The sequence below is a fragment of the Triturus cristatus genome, chromosome 8, assembly GCF_964204655.1.
Source record: "Triturus cristatus chromosome 8, aTriCri1.1, whole genome shotgun sequence".
NCBI lineage: Eukaryota > Metazoa > Chordata > Amphibia > Caudata > Salamandridae > Triturus > Triturus cristatus.
Window position 1 is genome coordinate 25,922,342 of NC_140591.1, and position 14,029 is coordinate 25,936,370.

Here is a 14,029-nt window from a genome sequence, read left to right on the forward strand (position 1 = left end):
GTAACCTGTTGCTGCATGTGAAGCGCTCCACTGCCCTTGTGGTGCGTCCTGTAGTTTGGTGTTCTTGGGTTCTGAGGTAACCTGTTGCTGCATGTGAAGCGCTCCACTGCCCTTGTGGTGCGTCCTGTAGTTTGGTGTTCTTGGGTTCGGAGGTAACCTGTTGCTGCATGTGAAGCGCTCCACTGCCCTTGTGGTGCGTCCTGTAGTTTGGTGTTCTTGGGTTCTGAGGTAACCTGTTGCTGCATGTGAAGCGCTCCACTGCCCATGTGGTGCGTCCTGTAGTTTGGTGTTCTTGGGTTCTGAGGTAACCTGTTGCTGCATGTGAAGCGCTCCACTGCCCTTGTGGTGCGTCCTGTAGTTTGTTGTTCTTGGGTTCTGAGGTAACCTGTTGCTGCATGTGAAGCGCTCCACTGCCCTTGTGGTGCGTCCTGTAGTTTGTTGTTCTTGGGTTCTGAGGTAACCTGTTGCTGCATGTGAAGCGCTCCACTGCCCTTGTGGTGCGTCCTGTAGTTTGGTGTTCTTGGGTTCTGAGGTAACCTGTTGCTGCATGTGAAGCGCTCCACTGCCCTTGTGGTGCGTCCTGTAGTTTGGTGTTCTTGGGTTCTGAGGTAACCTGTTGCTGCATGTGAAGCGCTCCACTGCCCTTGTGGTGCGTCCTGTAGTTTGGTGTTCTTGGGTTCTGAGGTAACCTGTTGCTGCATGTGAAGCGCTCCACTGCCCTTGTGGTGCGTCCTGTAGTTTGGTGTTCTTGGGTTCTGAGGTAACCTGTTGCTGCATGTGAAGCGCTCCACTGCCCTTGTGGTGCGTCCTGTAGTTTGGTGTTCTTGGGTTCTGAGGTAACCTGTTGCTGCATGTGAAGCGCTCCACTGCCCTTGTGGTGCGTCCTGTAGTTTGGTGTTCTTGGGTTCTGAGGTAACCTGTTGCTGCATGTGAAGCGCTCCACTGCCCTTGTGGTGCGTCCTGTAGTTTGGTGTTCTTGGGTTCTGAGGTAACCTGTTGCTGCATGTGAAGCGCTCCACTGCCCATGTGGTGCGTCCTGTAGTTTGGTGTTCTTGGGTTCTGAGGTAACCTGTTGCTGCATGTGAAGCGCTCCACTGCCCATGTGGTGCGTCCTGTAGTTTGGTGTTCTTGGGTTCTGAGGTAACCTGTTGCTGCATGTGAAGCGCTCCACTGCCCTTGTGGTGCGTCCTGTAGTTTGGTGTTCTTGGGTTCTGAGGTAACCTGTTGCTGCATGTGAAGCGCTCCACTGCCCTTGTGGTGCGTCCTGTAGTTTGGTGTTCTTGGGTTCTGAGGTAACCTGTTGCTGCATGTGAAGCGCTCCACTGCCCTTGTGGTGCGTCCTGTAGTTTGGTGTTCTTGGGTTCTGAGGTAACCTGTTGCTGCGTGTGAAGCGCTCCACTGCCCTTGTGGTGCGTCCTGTAGTTTGGTGTTCTTGGGTTCTGAGGTAACCTGTTGCTGCATGTGAAGCGCTCCACTGCCCTTGTGGTGCGTCCTGTAGTTTGGTGTTCTTGGGTTCTGAGGTAACCTGTTGCTGCGTGTGAAGCGCTCCACTGCCCTTGTGGTGCGTCCTGTAGTTTGGTGTTCTTGGGTTCTGAGGTAACCTGTTGCTGCATGTGAAGCGCTCCACTGCCCTTGTGGTGCGTCCTGTAGTTTGGTGTTCTTGGGTTCTGAGGTAACCTGTTGCTGCATGTGAAGCGCTCCACTGCCCTTGTGGTGCGTCCTGTAGTTTGGTGTTCTTGGGTTCTGAGGTAACCTGTTGCTGCATGTGAAGCGCTCCACTGCCCTTGTGGTGCGTCCTGTAGTTTGGTGTTCTTGGGTTCTGAGGTAACCTGTTGCTGCGTGTGAAGCGCTCCACTGCCCTTGTGGTGCGTCCTGTAGTTTGGTGTTCTTGGGTTCTGAGGTAACCTGTTGCTGCATGTGAAGCGCTCCACTGCCCATGTGGTGCGTCCTGTAGTTTGGTGTTCTTGGGTTCTGAGGTAACCTGTTGCTGCATGTGAAGCGCTCCACTGCCCTTGTGGTGCGTCCTGTAGTTTGGTGTTCTTGGGTTCTGAGGTAACCTGTTGCTGCATGTGAAGCGCTCCACTGCCCATGTGGTGCGTCCTGTAGTTTGGTGTTCTTGGGTTCTGAGGTAACCTGTTGCTGCATGTGAAGCGCTCCACTGCCCATGTGGTGCGTCCTGTAGTTTGGTGTTCTTGGGTTCTGAGGTAACCTGTTGCTGCATGTGAAGCGCTCCACTGCCCATGTGGTGCGTCCTGTAGTTTGGTGTTCTTGGGTTCTGAGGTAACCTGTTGCTGCATGTGAAGCGCTCCACTGCCCTTGTGGTGCGTCCTGTAGTTTGGTGTTCTTGGGTTCTGAGGTAACCTGTTGCTGCATGTGAAGCGCTCCACTGCCCTTGTGGTGCGTCCTGTAGTTTGGTGTTCTTGGGTTCTGAGGTAACCTGTTGCTGCATGTGAAGCGCTCCACTGCCCATGTGGTGCGTCCTGTAGTTTGGTGTTCTTGGGTTCTGAGGTAACCTGTTGCTGCATGTGAAGCGCTCCACTGCCCTTGTGGTGCGTCCTGTAGTTTGGTGTTCTTGGGTTCTGAGGTAACCTGTTGCTGCATGTGAAGCGCTCCACTGCCCATGTGGTGCGTCCTGTAGTTTGGTGTTCTTGGGTTCTGAGGTAACCTGTTGCTGCATGTGAAGCGCTCCACTGCCCTTGTGGTGCGTCCTGTAGTTTGGTGTTCTTGGGTTCGGAGGTAACCTGTTGCTGCATGTGAAGCGCTCCACTGCCCTTGTGGTGCGTCCTGTAGTTTGGTGTTCTTGGGTTCTGAGGTAACCTGTTGCTGCATGTGAAGCGCTCCACTGCCCTTGTGGTGCGTCCTGTAGTTTGGTGTTCTTGGGTTCTGAGGTAACCTGTTGCTGCATGTGAAGCGCTCCACTGCCCTTGTGGTGCGTCCTGTAGTTTGGTGTTCTTGGGTTCTGAGGTAACCTGTTGCTGCATGTGAAGCGCTCCACTGCCCTTGTGGTGCGTCCTGTAGTTTGGTGTTCTTGGGTTCTGAGGTAACCTGTTGCTGCATGTGAAGCGCTCCACTGCCCTTGTGGTGCGTCCTGTAGTTTGGTGTTCTTGGGTTCTGAGGTAACCTGTTGCTGCATGTGAAGCGCTCCACTGCCCTTGTGGTGCGTCCTGTAGTTTGGTGTTCTTGGGTTCTGAGGTAACCTGTTGCTGCATGTGAAGCGCTCCACTGCCCTTGTGGTGCGTCCTGTAGTTTGGTGTTCTTGGGTTCTGAGGTAACCTGTTGCTGCATGTGAAGCGCTCCACTGCCCTTGTGGTGCGTCCTGTAGTTTGGTGTTCTTGGGTTCTGAGGTAACCTGTTGCTGCGTGTGAAGCGCTCCACTGCCCTTGTGGTGCGTCCTGTAGTTTGGTGTTCTTGGGTTCTGAGGTAACCTGTTGCTGCATGTGAAGCGCTCCACTGCCCTTGTGGTGCGTCCTGTAGTTTGGTGTTCTTGGGTTCTGAGGTAACCTGTTGCTGCGTGTGAAGCGCTCCACTGCCCTTGTGGTGCGTCCTGTAGTTTGGTGTTCTTGGGTTCCGAGGTAACCTGTTGCTGCATGTGAAGCGCTCCACTGCCCTTGTGGTGCGTCCTGTAGTTTGGTGTTCTTGGGTTCTGAGGTAACCTGTTGCTGCGTGTGAAGCGCTCCACTGCCCTTGTGGTGCGTCCTGTAGTTTGGTGTTCTTGGGTTCTGAGGTAACCTGTTGCTGCATGTGAAGCGCTCCACTGCCTTGTGGTGCGTCCTGTAGTTTGGTGTTCTTGGGTTCTGAGGTAACCTGTTGCTGCGTGTGAAGCGCTCCACTGCCCTTGTGGTGCGTCCTGTAGTTTGGTGTTCTTGGGTTCTGAGGTAACCTGTTGCTGCATGTGAAGCGCTCCACTGCCCTTGTGGTGCGTCCTGTAGTTTGGTGTTCTTGGGTTCTGAGGTAACCTGTTGCTGCGTGTGAAGCGCTCCACTGCCCTTGTGGTGCGTCCTGTAGTTTGGTGTTCTTGGGTTCTTAGGTAACCTGTTGCTGCATGTGAAGCGCTCCACTGCCCTTGTGGTGCGTCCTGTAGTTTGGTGTTCTTGGGTTCTGAGGTAACCTGTTGCTGCATGTGAAGCGCTCCACTGCCCTTGTGGTGCGTCCTGTAGTTTGGTGTTCTTGGGTTCTGAGGTAACCTGTTGCTGCATGTGAAGCGCTCCACTGCCCTTGTGGTGCGTCCTGTAGTTTGGTGTTCTTGGGTTCTGAGGTAACCTGTTGCTGCGTGTGAAGCGCTCCACTGCCCTTGTGGTGCGTCCTGTAGTTTGGTGTTCTTGGGTTCTGAGGTAACCTGTTGCTGCATGTGAAGCGCTCCACTGCCCTTGTGGTGCGTCCTGTAGTTTGGTGTTCTTGGGTTCTGAGGTAACCTGTTGCTGCGTGTGAAGCGCTCCACTGCCCTTGTGGTGCGTCCTGTAGTTTGGTGTTCTTGGGTTCTGAGGTAACCTGTTGCTGCATGTGAAGCGCTCCACTGCCCATGTGGTGCGTCCTGTAGTTTGGTGTTCTTGGGTTCTGAGGTAACCTGTTGCTGCATGTGAAGCGCTCCACTGCCCTTGTGGTGCGTCCTGTAGTTTGGTGTTCTTGGGTTCTGAGGTAACCTGTTGCTGCATGTGAAGCGCTCCACTGCCCATGTGGTGCGTCCTGTAGTTTGGTGTTCTTGGGTTCTGAGGTAACCTGTTGCTGCATGTGAAGCGCTCCACTGCCCATGTGGTGCGTCCTGTAGTTTGGTGTTCTTGGGTTCTGAGGTAACCTGTTGCTGCATGTGAAGCGCTCCACTGCCCATGTGGTGCGTCCTGTAGTTTGGTGTTCTTGGGTTCTGAGGTAACCTGTTGCTGCATGTGAAGCGCTCCACTGCCCTTGTGGTGCGTCCTGTAGTTTGGTGTTCTTGGGTTCTGAGGTAACCTGTTGCTGCATGTGAAGCGCTCCACTGCCCTTGTGGTGCGTCCTGTAGTTTGGTGTTCTTGGGTTCTGAGGTAACCTGTTGCTGCATGTGAAGCGCTCCACTGCCCATGTGGTGCGTCCTGTAGTTTGGTGTTCTTGGGTTCTGAGGTAACCTGTTGCTGCATGTGAAGCGCTCCACTGCCCTTGTGGTGCGTCCTGTAGTTTGGTGTTCTTGGGTTCTGAGGTAACCTGTTGCTGCATGTGAAGCGCTCCACTGCCCATGTGGTGCGTCCTGTAGTTTGGTGTTCTTGGGTTCTGAGGTAACCTGTTGCTGCATGTGAAGCGCTCCACTGCCCTTGTGGTGCGTCCTGTAGTTTGGTGTTCTTGGGTTCTGAGGTAACCTGTTGCTGCATGTGAAGCGCTCCACTGCCCTTGTGGTGCGTCCTGTAGTTTGGTGTTCTTGGGTTCTGAGGTAATCTGTTGCTGCATGTGAAGCGCTCCACTGCCCTTGTGGTGCATCCTGTAGTTTGGTGTTCTTGGGTTCTGAGGTAACCTGTTGCTGCATGTGAAGCGCTCCACTGCCCTTGTGGTGCGTCCTGTAGTTTGGTGTTCTTGGGTTCTGAGGTAACCTGTTGCTGCATGTGAAGCGCTCCACTGCCCTTGTGGTGCGTCCTGTAGTTTGGTGTTCTTGGGTTCTGAGGTAACCTGTTGCTGCATGTGAAGCGCTCCACTGCCCTTGTGGTGCGTCCTGTAGTTTGGTGTTCTTGGGTTCTGAGGTAACCTGTTGCTGCGTGTGAAGCGCTCCACTGCCCTTGTGGTGCGTCCTGTAGTTTGGTGTTCTTGGGTTCTGAGGTAACCTGTTGCTGCATGTGAAGCGCTCCACTGCCCTTGTGGTGCGTCCTGTAGTTTGGTGTTCTTGGGTTCTGAGGTAACCTGTTGCTGCGTGTGAAGCGCTCCACTGCCCATGTGGTGCGTCCTGTAGTTTGGTGTTCTTGGGTTCTGAGGTAACCTGTTGCTGCATGTGAAGCGCTCCACTGCCCATGTGGTGCGTCCTGTAGTTTGGTGTTCTTGGGTTCTGAGGTAACCTGTTGCTGCATGTGAAGCGCTCCACTGCCCTTGTGGTGCGTCCTGTAGTTTGGTGTTCTTGGGTTCTGAGGTAACCTGTTGCTGCATGTGAAGCGCTCCACTGCCCTTGTGGTGCGTCCTGTAGTTTGGTGTTCTTGGGTTCTGAGGTAACCTGTTGCTGCATGTGAAGCGCTCCACTGCCCATGTGGTGCGTCCTGTAGTTTGGTGTTCTTGGGTTCTGAGGTAACCTGTTGCTGCATGTGAAGCGCTCCACTGCCCTTGTGGTGCGTCCTGTAGTTTGGTGTTCTTGGGTTCTGAGGTAACCTGTTGCTGCATGTGAAGCGCTCCACTGCCCATGTGGTGCGTCCTGTAGTTTGGTGTTCTTGGGTTCTGAGGTAACCTGTTGCTGCATGTGAAGCGCTCCACTGCCCTTGTGGTGCGTCCTGTAGTTTGGTGTTCTTGGGTTCTGAGGTAACCTGTTGCTGCATGTGAAGCGCTCCACTGCCCTTGTGGTGCGTCCTGTAGTTTGGTGTTCTTGGGTTCTGAGGTAATCTGTTGCTGCATGTGAAGCGCTCCACTGCCCTTGTGGTGCGTCCTGTAGTTTGGTGTTCTTGGGTTCTGAGGTAACCTGTTGCTGCATGTGAAGCGCTCCACTGCCCTTGTGGTGCGTCCTGTAGTTTGGTGTTCTTGGGTTCTGAGGTAACCTGTTGCTGCATGTGAAGCGCTCCACTGCCCTTGTGGTGCGTCCTGTAGTTTGGTGTTCTTGGGTTCTGAGGTAACCTGTTGCTGCATGTGAAGCGCTCCACTGCCCTTGTGGTGCGTCCTGTAGTTTGGTGTTCTTGGGTTCTGAGGTAACCTGTTGCTGCATGTGAAGCGCTCCACTGCCCATGTGGTGCGTCCTGTAGTTTGGTGTTCTTGGGTTCTGAGGTAACCTGTTGCTGCATGTGAAGCGCTCCACTGCCCTTGTGGTGCGTCCTGTAGTTTGGTGTTCTTGGGTTCTGAGGTAACCTGTTGCTGCATGTGAAGCGCTCCACTGCCCATGTGGTAAGAGCATTAATAAATAAGTTACTTTTTTTGTAGTGTTCTAAATACTGCGCTTCAGCTGCTTCTTAGCTGAAAAGGAATAGGACAATCTTTTCAAAATGAATGAAAACTCTGACAGATGCAGCATTGTGAAACATATACCTATTTAGCAGCAAAGGCTGTAAATGTGTGTTTCTACCTTACGAGGTGGCGTCTGTGAAGAGAGCCCAATATGCCCCTCTCTTACCCCACCTGGCTCAGAGCCCTCTGGGCTTCTCCTCTCACACAAGTTAGGGTTAATCTAGGCCCGTCCTCTGATCCTGTTGATATGAATTATCTGATGCCTCCTCCCTGGGCCACAAAGGGTGCTGTCTCTGCACAGTGCCGCACATATGCACACAATAATGTGCACGCTTCCGGATACTGTGGCCAGGATGCTAACACAGACTCCTCTTCCCTCTCCCTGCTGCAGGTTACTCACTGGGAAGAAAATGCGCACTGAAGCGGAGGCTGTGGAGGTGAGTGAGGGTGGAGGGTGGCACCAGGGCCAGCACTGGTGTGCATGGTGCACACGCTCCCAGCGTGTCAGCCAGGTGTGCATGGTGCACACGCTCACATTGTGTGTCAGCCAGGTGTGCATGGTGCACACGCTCCCAGCGTGTCAGCCAGGTGTGCATGGTGCACACGCTCACATTGTGTGTCAGCCAGGTGTGCATGGTGCACATGCTCCCAGCGTGTGTCAGCGAGGTGTGCATGGTGCACACGCTCCCAGCGTGTGTCAGTGAGGTGTGCATGTCTGTCCTGTTTGTGTCTGTAATGCTGCACCGTTCGTACATTTACACACACCGAGGGGGCTAGCATTTGGAAATTTGGAAATCGGACAGTTCACTGCAGGTGGTGTGTAAATCAAGGTTAGACCCGCAGGGCCCTCTCTTGTGCTGCAGGTGAGGTGTATATCAAGGTTAGACCCGCAGGGCCCTGTCTTGTGCTGCAGGTGAGGTGTATATCAAGGTTAGACCCGCAGGGCCCTGTCTTGGGCTGCAGGTGAGGTGCAAATTAAGGTTAGACCCGCAGGGCCTTCTCTTGTGCTGCAGGTGAGGTGCAAATCAAGGTTAGACCCGCAGGGCCTTCTCTTGTGCTGCAGGTGAGGTGCAAATCAAGGTTAGACCTGCAGGGCCCTGTCTTGGGCTGCAGGAGAGGTGCAAATCAAGGTTAGACCCGCAGGGCCCTCTCTTATGCTGCAGGTGAGGTGTATATCAAGGTTAGACCCGCAGGGCCGTGTCTTGGGCTGCAGGTGAGGTGCAAATCAAGGTTAGACCCGCAAGGCCTTCTCTTGTGCTGCAGGTGAGGTGCAAATCAAGGTTAGACCTGCAGGGCCCTGTCTTGGGCTGCAGGAGAGGTGCAAATCAAGGTTAGACCCGCAGGGCCCTCTCTTATGCTGCAGGTGAGGGGCAAATCAAGGTTAGACCCGCAGGGCCGTGTCTTGGGCTGCAGGTGAGGTGCAAATCAAGGTTAGACCCGCAGGGCCTTCTCTTGTGCTGCAGGTGAGATGCAAATCAAGGTTAGACCCGCAGGGCCCTCTTTTATGCTGCAGGTGAGGTGTATATCAAGGTTAGACCCGCAGGGCCCTCTCTTGTGCTGCAGGTGAGGTGTAACGTTACATTTTTACTCTATTACCTCTGTCTCCTCCCCCTTCAAGCTCACTGCCTCAACTTTGCTCTTTTCTCTTATACCTATGTCTTTCCCCTCTGGTCTCACACTCTCCCCCCTCCACTGCACCTGCTCGCTTCCCCTTGCCTGCCTTACTCCTCTTTCCTTCCTTACTCCTCTTTCCTTCTCCCTATCCTCTTTATCAGTTTTCACTTCCACGCTTCAGTCCGCCTCATCTTGTTTCACATTCTCTCCTCGACCTTTTCCATCTTCCTTCACTCTCCCTGTCTTCACATCCCTACAGGTTCACTGCTGTCCCTTCTTTTTCTTACTTTCTTTGTCCTCTCTCAGATAATCACACTCCGCCTTCTTCCCCTCCCTCTGTTACCTCGGTATATCCCTGTTCCAGCCATGTGAGCTATAGATCACATGCTTGTGCATAGATCGACGGATGGTTGCAGTTTGTTTTTCTTCAAAGAAGTCTTTCTAGTCACCAGTGGCGGCTGCTCCATTAGGGCGTTGGAGCGCCGCCCTACTGCTTTCTCGCAGTGCGAGAAGCAGAAAATAAAATGGTATTTTAAATGCCATTTTATTTTCTGCTTCTCGCGCTGCGAGAAAGCAGACGGCATGGGTATGTCTGGTTGGGGGAGGGTGGGTGGAGGAGGAGTGGCTTCCACCATTCTGCGTGCCCTGACTCTTTGGTCGGTGCTGGGGCCGACCAAAGCAGTCACGCGCGCGCTACATTTTCTCTATGTAGGCTGCATGCAGCCTACATGGAGAAAATGGCGTTCCTACTGGTGCCCTGCTGGGCGCCATCCGGGACTCTGCGCCAATCACAACGCTGCCATTGCAGCTTTGTGATTGGCTTACAGGAGGGGAGGGAGCTGTGGCATACCTGTTTCTGTTCAAAAGTTGAACGGGCCAACGCGGGACCCCGGCCCAGGAGCAGAGGCGGTGCGGTCGGGACCCGATCAGGTAAGTTTCTTTGTCTTTTACTTTTAATTTTAAACCATCCCCCCCGCGACACCCCCCCGCGAGTATTGCAAGCCGCGACCAGCACCATATGGAGTAGAGGTAATGCCCGTTTGTCTGCTTTGCCGCAATCAGTATGGTTAGAAATATAACCCCATACTCTAGTCCAATGTAAAATATTTGTAAGGCTGTGTATGCATTTTATTTTTATTTATTTATTTATTAGAATTTGTAAGGCGCAACAGCTACCCAAAAAGGGTTTCCCGGCGCCGGAATACAGCAAGAAAACCTGAACACAGGCTGATCAAGTTATTAGTTGAAGAGCCAGGTCTTAACGTGTTTACGGAAACTATCATAGTTTTCCTCCTTTCGGATGAAAAGGGGGAGCGCGTTCCAATTTGTAGGGCCAAGAAAGGTGAAAGATCTACCACCCATTTTTGCCAGTATAAATCTAGGGATGCAAAACTGTGAAAGTGATTGGGAGCGAAGACTGCGCCTTGGATAATAGAGTTGGGCTAAAGATGAAAGATAGTTAGGAGCCGTGCCTGCTTTAATTTTAAACATCAAGGTCAGAGCTTTAAAGCGAATTCGGTTTTCCACCTTAAGCCAATGGAGTTTCCTCCGATGAATTGAGACCCCAGAATTTTTCGGGATTTTGCAGAGTAGGCGGACTGCAGCGTTCTGAACGAGTTGCAGTCTGTCTACTACCACTGTATTCGAGCCAAGATATAGTACATTACCGTAGTCAAGCCGAGAGGTTATTAAAGCATTGACAACGGTCTTCTGGGTAGAAAGAGGTAACATCCATATGATTTTTCGTAGCCATTTAATGATGGTTAGGCAAAGACCCACTACTTTGTTGACTTGCTTACACATAGAAAGAGTGCTATCTAGGATAAAACCCAGGTTACGCACATGAGTCACTGGGGAAGGAATAGTGGCCAGTTGGTCTGGCCAATGGGCGGAATTCCACAAATCATGCTGCTTACCCAGAAGAAGAACCTCTGTCTTATCTCCATTTAACTTTAGTTGGTTGCTGGTCATCCAATTCAGAATGTTTTGCAGTCCCAACTTAAGGGGAGATGAGGAAGAAGGACTAGGATCTGAGAGGGAAAAAATAATCTGCGAATCGTCGGCGTAAGTCATCAGTGTGAGACCTGATTTTTCAGCAATGTCGGCTAATGGTCTTAAAATAAATATTGAAAAACAACGGACTCAAGATGGAGCCCTGAGGTACGCCGTGGGAGATTTCAAAAGAGTCAGAGCAGGCTATGGAGGAATTAATTTGAAAAGTCCTTCCGCTCAAAAAGGACCGGATCCAGTCCAATGCCTTGCCACAGACTCTATTTCTCCACAGGGCCTTGATCAGGATTTCATGAGATATGATATCAAAGGCCGCGCTTAGATCAAGGAGTACATTTCTCAGATGTACGCTGTCACTACGTCATAAAGGCGCGTGCCCCGCTTCCTCCGAGAACCATAGGTGGTTACCCCCTATCCCCTCGCCAGCCCAGCTTCTGTTAAAGGAATGCTAAGAACACTTGCCTGTGCTTGTTTAAATGGACTATGAGTTCCGTAGTCTATGCTGAAAATGTTAATTAATGTTTTACCACATCATTTAGTGCATTTCACCAAGGCGTGCAGCCAAGTATCTCTTGCCCGGCACATCACAGTGATGGTGTTTTGAAGCGGTGCAAGCTCGAGTCCATGTGCATGGTTTTACTGCACCCCAGTTTCTGCAAGGTAAACCGGGCTGAGCCCCACGTCAAATGAAACACCATCTTTAATCAAGGGAAACAATCTTGCGCCGAAGCGATGTCTCTTCTCGGTGTGACGCGCCCTCCATGCATCATAGGTGGTGTGCTTCACGATGATAAATGCGGTTTGATGACTAACATGTGGTGTAGAATGATCTGGTGTGGTATGTGATTGCGTTGCTCTGTAGTTCTGCTAGGCGCGCAGACGCCGGCTGGTCTCCAGATTTACTGCACGTTGCCTGCCTTTGGCCGACTGTGTTAAACTCGCGTACTTTCTGATTTTATCGACCCAGTTAGAGGTTGCTGCATGCGTACCCTCGCTTTAACTACAAAAACAATATTTTCTAATATTATGCGTGCAGCTTTCCCCGCCCTTTCCGATTCTTCCAAGGTGAAGTGCTCAACATTTCTATTTGTCTGTTTAGTTGCACATTTCTCTGTGCCCCGCAAATACTTGTCGTGAGGGTTCCAAACTGTGCATTCCCTAGATTTCTTCAGTTCTCCAGTCATGGTTCGTATCAAAACCAAAGTTTAGCTTTGAGTAGTTTTCCATAATGTTAACAAGGTTTTATTTTACTTGAGAGAATGTTGAACGATAGAAATATGAAGTGAAACTCGCCTCTATGTTTCATCCATTTCTTTTTGGGTTAAAGAAAAAACAACCTGCTGCCCGGATCACCGAGCTTTAAAACAGTGTATGGACAGCTCCTGTATGACAAGTCACCATTTCTTGGCATTTACATATCTGTTAAGTGCCCCGTGTCACGTTCCTTCCCTCTGGCAGACGCAACTTAATATGTTCGGGCTAGCTCGTCATAGTGCAGTGCAGTGCGGGAATAATTTTACGCCCTACCACTTTCAAATGTCACCAGCCGCCACTGCTAGTCACTGCTAGTCACGAGGTAGGTGACTCCTCCTTTCAGTGATATTGCGCATGGTCATCGACTTCATCTTCAGATTGTTTTTTTCCACCATCGGGTTCGGATGTGACTCGCTACGCACCGGTTCGACGCCGATCCTACGGTTCCTCTCGGCACGTACAACATTCACCCTCGACGGTATTGTTTCCGATCGCGTTCCCCTTTATTAGCAGATCGTGTTATTGCTAAAAACAAATTTCGATCAGAGAGCTCGTGGTCGGCCGTCAGGCCTAACCCCTGGTTCGACTTGCGGTTAATGGAACGAACTCCCTTTAAGTTCTGCCCTCGGTGCCACGCGAAATACCCGCGCACTGACTCACACGCCATCTGCAATCTGTGTTTGTCACCGGAACACAGTGAACATGACCGAAACGCGTGCCGAGCTTTCCGCTCCAAAAAGACTCTTCATTACCGTCGGGCTCGACAACGCAACATGCAGAGCCACCACACAGGCTCCATTCCAGACCTCTTCGGGCCTGAATCGGAGGAAGAAGAAGCTGACAACCCCATCGGAGCCGATGAGGAACAGGAAGAAATCTCCCTTTCCGACGATGGCTCTGACCAGGATGAAGATGTTCTGCATGGACAACGTACTGTAAGTACAGTCCCTACCTCGCCCCAACTTCCAGTTCCAATTAAAAAGGCGGCTCCGACCAACCCATGCCCTCGGGCCCCGGTCGGAGCTGAGAACACGCTTCCGACGCCCCGCCTCCAGGCTTGGCACCAAAGCCTACCAAAAAGCCTCCCGGCTCCGAAAAGCCCCATGCCAAATCGGGCACCAAGCCAAAGCCTTCAGGGTCAAAGACAAAGTCCAGCACTGGACATCACCACTTGGTACCGAAAACAATGTCGGATCCGAAAACTCCAACTAAGAAACCATCAGCCCTGAAACCTTCGGCGCTGAAACAGACTGAGACTCCAAAATCACCCAAAAAGCATGCTTTCGGTGATCCGCTCGAAAAACCGGATCTGAAACAGAAAATTCTGGTCATACATCCAAAAACTGGACATATAACCACCAAAGTAACTTTAAAGATGGGTGCTACAACAGAAGTGTAATACCATATTCCATTAAAGAAGAGTACTGTTGGGACAAATCCTTCCCCTCCTCCTCTTCCTACACTACCTTTACCCCAGTCTCTGCCTGTGCCAACTTCACCTGAGCACTCACCACCACATACACTTGACAATCAAGGTGATAGGAATGGGGGGGGGGGGATGATGATGATGGCAATCAGCCCGGACCTACAGATGAGTGGGATGGCTATAACACGGACAACGATCCAGACCTATATCCTACCAGACCCTTTCCACCAGATGACAGTGTAAGCTATATTGAACTTCTAGGCAGGGCTGCTAATTACCATGGGGTCCAACTCCATAAAGAATCCCTTGAAGAGGACTTCCTTTATGAGACATTAAATAGCACACCAAAATCTACACACATGTTGCCCATGTTAAAAGGAATGACCAGACATGTAGACGGCATCTTTAAGGATCCTGTCTGAGCACGTTTCCTTACACCTAGGGTAGATTAAAAAATATAAGCCTGCCGCATCGGATCCAGTGTACATAAGAGGACAGATCATCGCACTCCACCTTCTTCCTCCCCCTCGGTTACCTTGGTATATCCCTTTCTCCTCTCTCTCCTTAGACTCATTAGTAGTTTGTAATGCACGTAAAAGGGCAAACTCCCAGACTACTGAAGATGCAGCACCC

At 51.6% G+C, this 14,029-nt stretch overlaps 1 protein-coding gene across 2 annotated transcripts in view; it reads left to right on the top strand.

Moving 5' to 3' along the window:
* PDXK (pyridoxal kinase) overlaps nucleotides 1–14,029 on the top strand; it is a 471,678-nt gene that overhangs the window by 425,035 nt on the left and 32,614 nt on the right. For both annotated transcript variants that reach the window (XM_085620780.1, XM_085620781.1), the window contains one exon: nucleotides 7,484–7,529. In XM_085620780.1, the coding sequence (XP_085476906.1) occupies nucleotides 7,484–7,529 (46 nt within the window). The remainder of the gene's footprint in view (nucleotides 1–7,483; nucleotides 7,530–14,029) is intronic.